This window comes from Heliangelus exortis, chromosome 11 (genome assembly GCF_036169615.1).
Source record: "Heliangelus exortis chromosome 11, bHelExo1.hap1, whole genome shotgun sequence".
Taxonomy (NCBI): Eukaryota; Metazoa; Chordata; class Aves; order Apodiformes; family Trochilidae; genus Heliangelus; species Heliangelus exortis.
The window spans coordinates 21,790,930-21,806,014 of record NC_092432.1 but is presented as its reverse complement, the minus strand read 5'-3'; the positions used below and the strand labels follow the sequence as shown (position 1 = coordinate 21,806,014).

Sequence of the window (15,085 nt, the reverse complement as noted above, 5' to 3'; positions counted from 1 at the left end):
ATAGTCTGTAGAAGCCCCAGTGAAACATAGCAGAAAACATAAATAGTGCACAAAACCATAAATGGTACACGAGAGTACCTTGAGGTTTCCGTGCCCTTTGATGGAGGTGTGAATTTTCGTGGGTTAGTGTTCACCATCATTCTGCTCAAATGAGGAGGAATTACTTGGGTCTTTCCAGAGTATAAGTGAGAATACAGTGACCTATCCCTATGCTTGTCCCTGGCTGAGTTTAATGATCCACCTCCAGGCTGCATAGAGATGCACTGTGCAGATACTGGCCAGCCATTTCTTTCCTTTGATTGCCACATTTGTACACATATTGCCAACATGACAGGTATGCATGATGTATATTTTTGCTGCACATCCAGTGCCCTGAAAATTTGTGCCTCTGTGATTCATGGGACTAACACTTTGTTAATTGCCAGAGGTTTGAGAGAAAAAATATTTGTCTAGAGAAGAAAACTGAAGGAGCCAACAAAATAGAGTGACTGAAATTTTTTCCCCCCAGAGTGCTTGGGATCGTTATGATGTCAGATCTGCATATTATTTATCATGCATATTCTCATCTGTTGTAGGCAGACAACTCCCTTAGTATTAATGTGAGTTGTGCAATTACAAAGCTGAGAACATGTGTGCAGCAGAACGGGACCGGCTGAGGATGCAGTGTCAGTCTGGGACTGGAATGTCTTTATTTTCCTTGGCTTGTCATGGCCTCATACTGGAGGCAGGAGAAGGTTGATATAAATCAATGACTCACTCCTTCTTCAGTGAAAATCCCCCTGAAGTCAATGGGAATAGGCCATCATTGTGTGAAACCCTGACTTGAGCAGTGTCCTCCTGTGTGTTCTTTGGGTCATGATACCTTTACTCAGACTGAGTAATGCCTTTCTCTTCAAACAATTACATCAAATACTTGGAGTATTTGAAGAGTGTAGTACTGTTTGTACTGTCATGCGGACAGCACAATCTAGACTCTTGCTCTTATAAAAGATATTTATGTTGAGTTAATTCTTTCCCTAAAGAGCTCAATTCTCCTTTTTGTTTCATTCTGTGAAGCCATAATTCAGTACTTACGGCAATATAAATCCATATTAAGCTCCAGTATAAGCAGGCATAAATTCCATTGATTTCACTACCCCATTTACACAGGACTGTGTTTGGTCTAAGATCACTTTTGCCATGGAAATAATTGCAATGCAATAAATTTAGGCTATACCTTAGCTATGCAATGAAAGGAGAGGATAAGGATTGTAGCAAAGCAACATCTGAATTAAATGCAGATAGCTTTGAAAATAAGTGAAATCTGGAACAAAGCCACTGATGGTATTTTATATGCCTCAGCTGACATAAGTATCTGAAAACTTTTCCATACATCAACGAAATAAGCCCTGCTATGTCCCTGTAAAGGTATGTGGTATTAAAAATATATTTTACAATTCCTATTTGATCTTTACCCAGGCAAAAAGCATTGAAATCCATTAAATATTTATCTGGAAAAAAAGATGAAAAGTATTTCAGGATTTTGTTCAAAGCAAGTGGAGTGGCATTTTCAGTGGGTGATCTCTGAGAAAGTTGATCCCATTTTGAATACCCGTGTTTGTGTACAGAGTTGTGCTCACAGCTTCCCTCCCACAGAACATTCCAAGCTTATTTTTAATGTCAGAGTCAAACAGCTTGTGGGGGAACAATTGTCCAGTGAAAGGGCACCAGTGTGAAGGTGTTACTCTTCCACTGAGAGGTGTTAATAGGGCATCCAGGTGCAAAGTGTTACTGGGGCAGTGTGAGGTGGGATGGAGTCCATGGTCACTTTATGTACTATAGAAAATTTGTTTTTCAATTTTTTTCTAGCTGGCCTTAAATTTGAGTCTTAGCATGACTTCATTGTGGTGTAGCTGTTGCATGCAAGTTTCTGTTTGTGTTTGCTAGTGGTTAAAAAAATTCTTGGCAGAAATCTCTCCACTGATGATGTTTCTTGTGTTGTTTTGTTATGCTCTGCAGGATTTAAGGAAGCATGTGATTGTATGTTCCAAGGCATCAAATAGTCAAATACAGTGCAATATTAATGTTAGTAGTGGTTTAACAGTTTGGGGGTTATAATAATTTTAAGGTTTAAATATGGAGTGTTTGCCTTAGCTTTTCTATGTAAATGTGTTCTGTAGCTGACCTTTTGAAATTCCTTCTAGTCTTTCCCTTCAGTCCAAGCCAAAATGAGGTTTTTTTCTGACCACCCTCAAGATTTTTGACAGACACCAGCTTCCTGTTTAGGGTGATGTTATCTTCTTACGAGTTTCTGCACATGCTTAAGGCAAATATGCTCTGAGATTATCTGCTCCTGACCCTTTTTTTTGAGTTCTAAAAGTAAGTGTCCACTTGCGTGTTTTCAGGCTTGTTGGTGCAGTCAACAATCATTAATGGGAGATTCCAGCTGCCAGATTTAGATCTAGACTGCAGCATTCACATCACTGCATGTCTGGCTTTTGATTCAGAGAAATGTCTCGTTTAGAAAGAAACCCAGAGAAGTAAGATTGGATGTCATTGTACTATGCAGACTTAAAAGAAATGCAAGCACAAAGCCAACAAAACAAAACAACAAAAAACTGAACCAACAGCTTCCTTAGGTAATTTCTGGATTTGAGCATTCTGTTGTAGGACCACAGATGCATGTTTTCTGCTTCTCAGAGTCATGTGTAGCCTTTCTGAAAGGCTACAGAACCTTTTGTTAAAAGATGAATGGCTTGAAAAACCTAAGAAAGGGTTACAAAGAACATTATTAAGGTGGTACCTGGACACTTTCCCCAATGGCTCTGCTCTCTTACCCTCTTTAAAGAGCTAATTGGTTTTAGATACAGTGGTAGAGAAGCTGAGGTCTGTGGATTTCAGGGTCAGAACCCCAGAAGTTCTCACATGGTTGATGTCTTAATCATCTTGAGAGGAGTCTGAGCTGGAGCTTTTTGTGTGTGTAATCATGCAGAGTTTGGGAGCATGTTTTCCTCTCCCATCATCTACTGTACAGAATGAGATGATTTGTCTAACTGCAACACCAAAGGCACCTGGAAGGGCTAAAAAATGGATATAAATATTAACTGGTTTGATGTGTGCTCTAGGTAATTTACATCCTGCATAGAAGGAAAGCACAGTTAAAAGAGAATTACAGAAAGCACTGTAAAATCCTTAGCTCAGATGTGTAAAAAAAAATCTGGCTAGTTGTGTTTTAGTTACCAGTAGTAATTTCTAAAAACTTTCCCTTTGACTTAATACATTCTTCATGTACTTATATGGAGCATTAATATTGTTTTATGACAAGGAAGAATGGAGTTCAGTTTGTTTTTCTCTGTCTATATGTTTTGACATTCCCAGAGAATGCCCAAGAATGAAAATAAGGTGAAAATAGCAAGTACTGAAATAGAATGTGCTGGCACAAATGCATGTGTTGAAGATTAGATTACTTGCAGCCTGGCATCTCCAGTGACTTTTTATTTCCACTGTGTTAGGTTTCCTGAGTTCTTAATAAGCTGCATGCATGATGATATTTGTGTCCATCAGCTTGTGAGTGAACTGCAGAAGTACCATCTTATGTCTATCAGAAAAACAAGTAGTAGAGCAGCACGTTTGAAATATGCTACGTACTTCTTTGCTCTCCTTTTCTGTGATTTCATTTCTTTTCTGCTTCACTTTTAAATGTCATGTTATAAAGAAATGCAGACTTGTTTTCATGTTCACGTTGTCTGTCTTCAGAAATTCCAGTCTGATCTATGAGCTCTTCAAACATCTCTGTGGTTTTGCAGATATCAATGAGTGTGAAATTGGAGCCCATAACTGTGATAGACATGCCATATGTACAAACACAGCAGGAAGTTTCAAATGCAGCTGCAGCCCTGGCTGGATTGGAGATGGTATCAAGTGCACAGGTGAGGGTCTTATGCCTTTGTATTTGTTTGTAAGGTCAAACCAAAACTGGGTCTCAGCAATTCTGAAAAAAAACAATACTAGACTGTTAGGTTGATTTGACATGATCTCTTGGAGGATGAATTCCCCACCATGGTAGAGACAAAATCAGCTTTATCTCATGTTAGGCTTGTGATGTGGTGAAAACTGACTGGATCGTGGAGAGAGATGCTGTGTCCTTGAGGGAAGCTGGTGGGAGGCAGTCGTAAGCCAGCTGGTGAAAACAGGATACAGGTCTTAGTTTCAAGAGTGCCCTTGAAAGAGCTTCCTCATTCACAGTTAACTTGTCAGGCTTCTTTGTTGGGCTGTGAATAAGCTGTGCCTACTTTCCAGTCAGATGACCCCACATATGTATGGATTTCATTATGGAAGATTATTTAAAGTAGAGCTTTTGTGTGCCATACAGTATTTAAAGTTGGTATTCATGATGTGTTGGGTTTTTTTTTAACTAATGTCACTGTTTCTCTTTTTTTATTTATAATTTTTAAGATCTGGATGAGTGCTCCAATGGAACCCACATGTGCAGCCCACATGCTGACTGCAAGAATACAATGGGCTCTTACCGCTGCCTGTGTAAGGAAGGTTATACTGGGGATGGCTTCACTTGTACAGGTAAACTTTCACAGGAAGGCATTGGATGACTTCCAGTGTTCCTTGCAACCTCAACTGGTCTATGATTTCATACACTAAAGTACCCTAAAAATTTGAAATTATTTTCTAATATGTTATCTTCCTTTCTCTTCACCTAAGTTGCTGTAACTTGAGAGAAATACTGTGTATTATACTTAACCTGAAGCAGTCACTTGTTTCACTTGGTAAAGTGCAAGTTTTCATTGTTAGTTGTTAGCTTTTCTTGTTAGCTGGAGTGGATGGAAAACTTACTAAAGCAATGCTTGATGATATTATTTGGCTGATATGAGATCCAGTCCATTGGCTGCCCACATTAGTATTTAAATAATAGGGTACATACATAAAAATTTCTTCATAAAATTGGCTAAAACCATCTGTTTTTTCCAGAAATGAGTGTATGCTCTTTGCCCTCTTCACTGCATCATCCTGAAAGATGGTGTCAGGATGGAGTGCTGTAATTTATACTCATGAAAGTTGCTGCTTCTGAAACCTCATCTTCTATTGCTGCCCGTAGGCTTTGCTGTATTAGAAACAATAACTATAATAAAATTAATGTGCTCATTCTGAGTCTAAATTTGACCCTGTGTACTGCCTCCAGTTGTTATTAACTGTAGTGACTTCAGGAGTCTGTACCCCTGATTTGCCTTTTGATTAGAAGCTGTATTTTCAGCTTGTAGCAAACACACCAAACTGTTGTATGTTGCCTCTGCCCATAACTAGACTGCAGTTTCTTTTGCAAGTGTTCAGAGCTACTATAGTCATTAAAAATCTTGGAACACTGAATGCTTCAGCTGAAACAAATGTTGGTGAGAAACCATGTTTACCATAAGCCTGCAATTTCTCTTCCATTTACAGACCTTGATGAATGCTCAGAAAACTTAAATCTCTGTGAAAATGGGCAGTGCCTCAATGCCCCTGGAGGATATCGCTGTGAATGTGATATGGGATTTTTGCCAAGTCCAGATGGGAAAGCATGTGAAGGTAATACTCTGTAAGCTTAAAGCAGCACTCAACAAATTCTGCCTTAGTAATGTTTTATATATGAGAAATTTTACAATTGGTTGCATTAGGGGTTATATTGAGAACTACATGAACATTTTGAATAATTGCTTTTTTTCAGTTTTATTATGAGACTCTAGATGTTCATCTACCTATTGTATATAGAAAGAAGAGCTTTTTGGAGCCTATCTTATGACTATTATTTGTGGGTCTGATTAATGATCCACGTGGCACTGCCAGCTGCCATTTAATCTTGGTCAGTTTGTACTTAGCTCTTGTTTTTAGTCCTAAGTTGAACAGAAAAAATGTGTTACTTTGCCCTGGTGTATATGAGGTGGAAAAACACGTATAAGGTAGCTAATACAGTTGAATATGTTTTGAGGGCTTCTGTGAAGTGCAGAATCAGTCTGAAGCCTTGCAGGAAACTTAATATGACCACAAAATATCCCTTGAGTATTTGTTCAGTTTTGAAAATGAGTTGTCAGTTAACTGTTTACAACTCTCTCATAGGAGCTTTGCATATGCAAAGTTTCACAAAAGCCAAATAATAAAACTGTTACCAGCAAAATTCAAGTCATAGGTTTTATTAAAACCTTTGAAATCCTCAGTTGGTACAGTGCTAATCAGATAAGTCAGTCAAGAAGAAGCAGCCATATCATTTGACATAGTAATTACTCATGGTAACTGGTACTTGATGGAGTTCATAAGTATGTAACTATAAATAGGAATTTTCCCCTGAAAAGTGTTCTGTGTATTTTTTTTAGTAATCTACAAGAGAAATAATCTGAGTGAATTTTTCTTTAAACTAAAACAATATTACGTTCTGTAATGTTTCATGGAACAATTTACTTTCAAACCTTTTAGCTGACTTTAAATAGCTTACATGGAGCCTAGCTCCTGTTGCTAAAGCAGACTTTTCTCGGTGTCTCAGATGAGTACACTACATGTAGTATTTTAAGGTCCTTTTTTTGTTGTATCAGATTGATTGTTTTTTTGGTGCAGTGCATACAGCTTTCAGTAAATACTGAATTAAATGCACTCATGTGGACAAAATGCACAATAGCGAGCTCTAAATGCCAGACTTCAGATCTGTTAAATGCAGAAATGTGAAGATGAGTGTCAAGTTCACCTTTGGGCTCAAGCTTTACCTTTGCTGATGTCCAGCTTTCTGCAGAAGACTGGTGATTTAGAAAGAACTTCATTGTCTAAATCATATCTTCTGTCATGTTTAATTTTTGTACTTGTCAGATTAGCCCACTCATAAGATCAGATTTTTTTCTGGCATGGCTCCCAATGGCATTGGGAAGAGCCTTTTGTCCCTAAAAAGGTTATGGAATAGGTTCCTTAGGCTCCAAACATAAATGTTGTGTATAGCTTTTTTCTGGTTTTACATTGTGTGCAGGAGCAGTTGGCTTCAGATCCATGTTTTCTGAACCATTTTGCAGTTCTCTTACTGTATCTTAAAAATATAAGGAAACCTCATGTTTTTCCCCTCCTGTTCCTCCATCAGATATTGATGAGTGCTCACTTCCTAACATCTGTGTCTATGGTACATGTCACAATCTCCCTGGACTTTTCCGATGTGAGTGTGAAGTGGGCTATGAGTTGGACAGAAGTGGTGGTAACTGCACAGGTAAAGATAATTTAGAACAACATGCTTTTGAATTTTCTGTTAGTGTCATGGTCAGGTCCTTAGGAAATCCTTTTGCAAAGCTATAAAATTCACACTGGATAAAGGAACAGATAAACTTCCCTACTGTACGTACAGTATAATATATAATATATATAATTATATATAATACTCATCTCCTTTTCTAAACTTCTCTTTCCCCTTCTTTGTCAGCTTTTGGTAAACCAATGGCTTAAGAAAAAAAGGGGATAAACAGAGCAGAGGTAACCCTTCTGTCTGTTCATATCTCCCAGTCTAAGATGTGCTGTGCTTTGTAGTTTCCATCACAGTACTGGATGGTGAACTGTAACCTTGTTGTGTTTGATTTTGCTTAAGTATTATTTTAGTGCTTTATGTGTGTTTTAGCTCATAGACTGACTTTGCAGAAAAAATGTCCCCCCTTTCACCTCATGAAATGATAAATTTATCTCTGACTAATGTTCTTCAAAAATGCATATTTTTCAGAAGTTTCTGGAGATCAGTATCTCCTAATTAATTTGGGTTTCTGGTGGTCAGGCTGTGTTACCCAATACATTGATGGTTTGCACTGTTCTCAAGTGCACACTTACCATGTGCTGTTTTTTCTTGCAGATGTTAATGAATGTGCAGACCCCACAACCTGCATTAGTGGCACATGTGTTAATACTGCTGGTAGTTACACCTGTGAGTGCCCTCCAGATTTTGAGCTCAATCCCACCCGAGTTGGATGCGTAGGTAAGAAACCACTCCTCATGTTATTTGTTAATGAAGCTGCTCAGAGTGCAACACTAACTGCTTAGGACTAAAGTCCCAAGTCACGGAACAGGGCTGAAACAGGATTCCCCAACTCCCACCACACTGCCACTGGCTTAGAAGTTGTAATTATGTACTGGGAGTGTAGTGATGCAGCATGCCAGCAGTGCCCAACTGCCAGAGCCAACCTTCTGGGGGTTCTTACAGCTGTCCACAATTTACAGCAGGCATGAGATAATTTTCAATTTCAACAAGTTTAACATCCAGTTAACATCCAGCTGTCCCCAAGATGGCACCCACACCCATCTGTCCCCAAGATGGCAGGCGAATGGAGCTGCAGCATAAAGCCATTCATACTCTTGGAGTGCAGCTTGTCAGGGTGCAGCTTCATTGTTGATGGAAATGTTCTTGTATTAGGAGCCGACTGCTTTGTAATCCTCTGAAATTGTTTAGCTTTTGTTTGTTTAAGAAATTGTAGGGCTGCTCTTTACATTCAGGTGTATTTGAAATTACTAACATTTAGTAGATGCTTTCATGCTTGTTAACCTCAAGGAGAGGGGAATGCAGTGGGTTTCTGGAACTCGAGGGATGTACAAATGCAGGTGAAAAGGTGAATCAAAATGAGAAAAGGCCTGGCTGTACTGTCCTTGGTTGTACTGAATAAATTTCCTACTTTGTGCAAAGTCCAGCAAAGCCAAGAGATGGGATGCCACTGTCCTTGTAAGTGAGAGAAGTTGGGCCCTCTTGGACAGCACAAGTTACTTCCTTTGGGTGTGCTACAAGAATTGGGAACCACCTGGATGTGTCTCTCATCTTGAGATGATGTCTTGTGTTTTCCTCTCTCATAAGATGTTTTGTCATTATGTGCATTCTGAACAGACACACGGTCTGGCAACTGTTACCTGGACATCAAAACTCGTGGAGATAACGGTGGCACCTTCTGCAGCAATGAGATTGGAGTGGGTGTTTCCAAGGCCTCCTGTTGCTGCTCCCTGGGCAAAGCTTGGGGAGTTCCCTGTGAACATTGCCCACTTGTCAACACAAGTAAGTCAGCTTTCCCTAGTTAAACACAATACAATGTGTTTGTTGGATTTTTTTTTCTAATTTATCCATAAAACTCAAGTACTGGTGTACTCATTTATTGTGTATGTGCAGGGGACAGGTTTTTACCAGTCTTAGCTGAAAACTTTACTAGTCTTACAGAAGATTATTTAGTGAGAATATTATTACCACGTCTTAGCAAGTTTACTGTTACACAAAAAACTGCATTATGAAACAGAATAGCAGTTGATATTACAGAGTAAAACCTAATGTTTCTATTTGGTTCATTGCTACTTGACATTTAAATTACCTGTAATGATTTGATTAATTTTCATAAATAATTGTGCTGAAAACATTTCTACTATTATAAGTTCATAAGTCTGCTTTGTTTGCAGCTGAATATAAGGTTCTTTGCCCTGGAGGGGAAGGGTTCCGACCAAACCCTATTACAGTAATATTAGAAGGTAATATTTACATCTTCCTATATTTACACATTGAAATTATGAAACTCTTCAGTGAGAGTTGTTTTTAAAGGAAAAGTATTAATTAAATGCTTGTGGTTTTGTTTGAACAGATATTGATGAATGTCAAGAACTGCCTGGACTTTGTCAAGGAGGCAAATGTATTAATACATTTGGTAGTTTCCAGTGTCAGTGTCCATCAGGATACTATTTGAATGAAGAGACTCGAGTGTGCGATGGTACGTAGCCTACATTTAACAAGTCTACTGCTTTTATTCATAGAAAATTATGACAGATCAATATGCAGAGGAGTTTATCTGTCCTTGTAAAGGAAAATAAGCAGACCAAGCAGTGTAAAGCCTAAGGGTGGGAAAATGGGAACAAGTTGAAGTCTTGCATTAAGAGAGAAAATTCTGTCTTGACCACACTGAAATATATCCAAAATCTTGTTTAAAATGACCAGATTTTTAATCAAAACTAGAAAATCTAAGCCTTTTTCTTTAAGTGAAACATAATTTATTAATCAGCTCAAAAAACCCTAGCTGTCTGGTAAAGGATAAGTCAGATAAAGAACAAACTTGCCCATGAGTCTGTTGGACTAATGTGCCAAACAGTGCTGAGTTACAAAAGATTTGGGTCCTAAATTACATCTGAACCTAAGGGTTTCATCCATGTTGTGCTTACCTAGCTCAATCACTGTTAAGGATGAAATCTACCTTTGTATTTTTCCCTAGTGGTGTGTCAAAGATACTTAAAAAATACTAAGGCTGTTGAAATTAGGAAGTGACGTGTTTTGGCAGTAGTGCTGTGTTTGCATTTGGTTGGGTTTTTTTACACAAATGTTGAAGTCACTTGATAAAATAAACATGACATCTTGTGTTACTTTCCCCAGTCAAACACACCTGAACTATCCAATCAGTCTGTTTTGGCATCATTTCTTACTGAGATGAGTACTCCACAGGGACAGCTTTGGTGCTTGTTGAGATCTGGGAATTTGGAGTGGATGGTGTTCTCAAATGCTACCTTATGTGCAACAGGAGCAAACACCAAATCGCTGTCTTGAGCTGCCTGGATATATCAGAGTTCCCTTCTTCCCTTTGGCTTTCCGTGGTCACCTGTGCCACCACTTCCTTCTCTGTATGGTCTTGCTCCACCATGACCTCAATCAGAGCCCCTTCAGCTTTCTTCCACCAGTACCTTCCTACCTCAGACATTACCAAGACATTTTTGTTCTCAGAAGAGCAGTCAGAAAGCTTCTGTGGCCACTCACTGCCTTTCTGTTCTCTTCTAGATGTGAATGAGTGTGATACACCTGGTATATGTGGACCTGGCACATGTTACAATACTGTTGGAAACTACACCTGCATCTGTCCTCCTGATTACATGCAAGTCAATGGAGGAAACAATTGCATGGGTATGAGTTGTTGGGGTTTTTTTAAAGCTTATTCTTTGTGATTTGGGGCAGGGATGTACCTCATGGGAATTTCTCCTTTGATTTGATTTTCTGTATGTTCATCCCTTTCAAGTTTCACTTCAGCTTTAAAAGCTCCTACATGTGAAACACTACTAAAATTACTCAGATTGTACAGAACAAAGTCACAAACTGTACAGTTCTTTAGGGGGAACAGTAACCAAGCTCATGTTTTTATAGTGTTGGGCAAAAGGCCCATTTAAATCCTTTGATGAGTCTGATTGGTGTTACAGCACTATTGATTTTTCTTGAATATTTTTTGTATTGCAAACACTTTTTCATACTTCTAGAGTATTCTTACTTCCAGAGTATTCATAGTTCCAGGGACAAGATGTTCTGTAGTATTCTACAGTGCTGCAGCAACTTCTTCACAGGGGTCTAAGCAGTGTGTATTTCCAGGAGGTATCTCCTAAGCCCTTCAGGTGGATTATCTTCCATATCAGCTGCTAATACGTTGGCCTGGGATTTTCTTCATTTTACAGATATGAGAAGAAGTCTGTGTTACAGAAATTACTATGCTGACAATCAAACCTGTGATGGTGAGCTGCTATTTAATATGACCAAGAAAATGTGCTGCTGTTCCTACAACATTGGTCGTGCATGGAATAAGCCTTGTGAGCAGTGTCCTATCCCAAGCACTGGTATGTTTTTGTATTGCAAAGCTATTTGAAAGCCTTGGTAACATCATATTTACTATTAGTATGTGTAACACTGTTAGAGATGCTGTGTGTAAAATCAAAGGATTAATTACTTTTCTTGGCCTGGAGGGCATAAGCCCTGTTCACAATTAAAGCATCCTCCACACTGATTAAGAATGTGCAAAACTGAGCCCAGGACATCCCACTCCTGTTTGAGGTGGTTTTCTTCAAGAGCAACCTTCCTATGCACTTATTAGAATAACTTCCAGCTTACAGTTCAGGTTTTTAAAAGTCAGATCTGGATTTGTAGGCAAAAAGTGTGAAGAGCAGGGATAAGCATAAACAAAGCAAAATCAGCATGGGAACCCAAGCCCCCTACATCTTTTTATTTGCTGATTTCAGTGGCCATTTAACAAGAACTCAAGTGCATACTAAGCACATCACTTGGTGAGCCCTGGGGAAGGGTCTGCATACCTCTGTGCATCCTGAAGGTGCTGAAAGAGTTGGAGAAAAATTTCCTTGAGCAAAGACTGTAATGAATTTTTGATTGTTGATTAATTCCAAATACTATAATCACTGCTTCATTTTCCTGTTGCAGATGAATTCTCCACACTCTGTGGAAGTCAGAGACCTGGCTTCTTCATTGACATTTATACAGGATTACCAGTTGGTGAGTTGTAATTTCTCTTTTGAACTACATCCCATGCTGCCCCTGCCCAGGGAGGAGGAGAGCTTTGTTTTCCCTATTATTTTTTTTTCATGAGAGGAATAAAGACTAAACTGTAATGGAGGTCAACCCTCTGTTTTAAGTCTGAGCCTGCAAACTTTTTGCTTAGCTCCTCCTAGCTGGCAGCAATGATAATTGCTGCTTCTAATCAAGGCAGCAAGAAGCTCTGAATAAACAGTGTCAGGCCTACATGAGCAGGGCACAGATACAGTGAATAAGAGATCTGGGAGTAAGGCCAACTAGCATTTGCTCTGAGAGAAATCAGGAGTCTTTCCTTCAAACTAAAGCAGATATTTAACCTGACATTTCACATTAGTCCCTCTGTGCTTGACACAAAAATCCTTTTTTTCTGCTCAGCTGGAATATTTTTCATATGTTATTGTGTGTAACATTTGAATTGTGAGTAACAAATTGCAAAATAGAAAGAGGGAGAGAATGAGGAATTCTAAGACAAGGAGTTGAGTAAATCCCTGGTGGGATTTCCTTTTGTTTTTATTCACACAAAAATGCAAATAAGAAGCAGATAATGTGCCCTGTAATGAACAGAGGCAGCATATAGGCAGTATACCAGGTGTCTTAGCTTTGAGCTGTCGCTGTGGTGCAGTGAGGTAGTTAGATAGAAGTATCTCTAGTAAAGAGGGGAAATTTTGAAGAAATTACAGAAATGTACAGTGTTTATTATTTATTTATTATTTTTTTTCTTAGAAGCAAAGTTCCCCTTTCTAGCTATTACCATTAACAAACATTCTTGCTGGGTCTACTTGATGTAATTGGGCCATTCACCAGCACCAGCAGGGAGACCTCAGACCATACTGATGTGTACAGCTGTGTCTAACAGCTGGTGTGAGTGTCAGGGGTGTTTCAGTCTCCTCTGCCACAGTACAGAGCAATGCACACTCAGGACCCAATTGAAACAGAAGAGTTGCCCCACAGTCCACCAGTACCTCCCAGTGCATGTGGTGAGACTGATGCATGCACAGCTTTATGCTATGTGAATCACAGGCTCCCTTCCCTGCTCTGGGGTCTTGGCAGATCTCACTGGGGTGTAGTACTGAACCTCCTGCTTTTGCACAGGAGTTGCTCATGTCTCTTACATCCTTAGGCACAGGGCATGGGAGGTGTGTGTTGCCCACTGCAGGGACAGTGTTCTGTGTCCTGTGTAATATTTGGCTACAGTCCTTACATGATGTTCTTCTGTTTGGATTACAATTCTAAATATTTACTCCAGGTGGTTGTTTCAAAGGCAGAAGTAGTTCCTCATCATAATCCTCATCATAATCAGAGGTCTCAGAATTACAGAATCTTCTGTAGGAAGTGAGATGTTTGATTCAGCTACAAAATAATAAATAAAATGGCATTATCTGATGGAAACTCATGTTAGCTGACAATTTCCCACCATATTCTCTGTTTTGTGTACATCAGTACGTGTGGCAATTTTTACTTATGGAGAATAAAAGCCTTTGGACTCTTTCATGTTGTCAGAACATTAAAGATGTGTAACTTAAGGACCCAAAAGGCAAGACATATAATTGTAATAGCAGCTGGGTTTTTTGCTGCCAAAATCCATTACTCAGCCCGGGTGTATACAGAGGATTGGCCAACCCTGGCTGCCTGGCTTACACAATCTAATTAATAGCAGGTTGGCAGCACTTCAGATGTTACCTGGCATTGGCACATTCAAAGTGTTACATAAAAAAGCATGAAAGTCTTTTCAAATTAATGAGGGTAGAACAGTGCACAAGTAACTCTGGCGAGTACTTGTGTTCAGTCGTGCTCTCCTGTGTTAAACCCAAGGCAGTTACACTCCATGTCTCATTCAAGAGGATGAGTAGGTTCATCAGGACTGTGGGTAAGACCCTTGGGAAAGGATGTGTGCTGTCCTTCTGCATTCCTGTGTGGCAGGCTGTATCTTGGCTGCAGTAAAGAGTCAGAACCTTAGGAAATAGGAAATATCTACACTTCCACAGTTTGGAGTGACTCACTGTCTACAGCAGTTGGGAACATTGTGATGCTCACATATGTTTGATAATTCTCTTAAGGATAAATATGTAAGGACATATTCTGTAGCAGAATGTTTCGTGAAGTGCTGCCTACAAGTATTAAAAAAAAATTTCTTCTTCCAGATATTGATGAATGCAGAGAGATTCCTGGAGTGTGTGAGAATGGGATCTGTATAAACATGGTTGGCAGCTTCCGATGCGAGTGCCCAGTGGGTTTCTTCTACAATGACAAACTACTGATCTGTGAAGGTAGAGTGCTGATCCCACTCAGGGAAATGGGATTTAACCAGCTGGCAATTCAGACACTGGCAAATCTGTTATACTTCCAAGTCATCCTTAACTGAGGGGAAAATAGTGGTATCAGTGTAATAAATCTATATTAATTAAGACGTTTTGAATTCTTTTGCAAAGAAAACACCAGATTTTCCATCAGACATCTAAGGCCTTGAAGGAGCATGAGTCAGCAGTCATGGGAAGAAACATTGTTTTTCACATTTGCCAGTAAAGCCAAGAAAAGGGTAGTAGTTTCAAGTGAGATCATGAGCACATTTTTTTAAATTCCGAGATATTTTTTTCTAATGGAACAAAGATTTCTCTAAATAATATAAACACATGATAATTTTTTTCCATTTAAAAAATTTCCTAACATCGTATTAGTCAGTTTAATGGAGAAACTGAAGACAGAAGTATGAATTCAATAAAAATTAATTTAACAAATGGAGCAGGGAGATATCTAAATGTGACCAATGTACTTTAATTGATACATTTATTA

General features: G+C 39.0%; 1 protein-coding gene across 3 annotated transcripts in view; it reads left to right on the top strand.

Moving 5' to 3' along the window:
* The window catches only part of FBN1 (fibrillin 1), a 141,507-nt gene that overhangs the window by 101,504 nt on the left and 24,918 nt on the right, over window positions 1–15,085 (top strand). For all 3 annotated transcript variants that reach the window (XM_071755237.1, XM_071755236.1, XM_071755238.1), the window contains exons 33-44: window positions 3,786–3,908; window positions 4,435–4,557; window positions 5,431–5,556; window positions 7,085–7,207; window positions 7,835–7,957; window positions 8,855–9,019; window positions 9,412–9,480; window positions 9,591–9,716; window positions 10,769–10,891; window positions 11,431–11,589; window positions 12,185–12,256; window positions 14,437–14,562. In XM_071755237.1, the coding sequence (XP_071611338.1) occupies window positions 3,786–3,908; window positions 4,435–4,557; window positions 5,431–5,556; window positions 7,085–7,207; window positions 7,835–7,957; window positions 8,855–9,019; window positions 9,412–9,480; window positions 9,591–9,716; window positions 10,769–10,891; window positions 11,431–11,589; window positions 12,185–12,256; window positions 14,437–14,562 (1,458 nt within the window). The remainder of the gene's footprint in view (window positions 1–3,785; window positions 3,909–4,434; window positions 4,558–5,430; window positions 5,557–7,084; window positions 7,208–7,834; window positions 7,958–8,854; window positions 9,020–9,411; window positions 9,481–9,590; window positions 9,717–10,768; window positions 10,892–11,430; window positions 11,590–12,184; window positions 12,257–14,436; window positions 14,563–15,085) is intronic.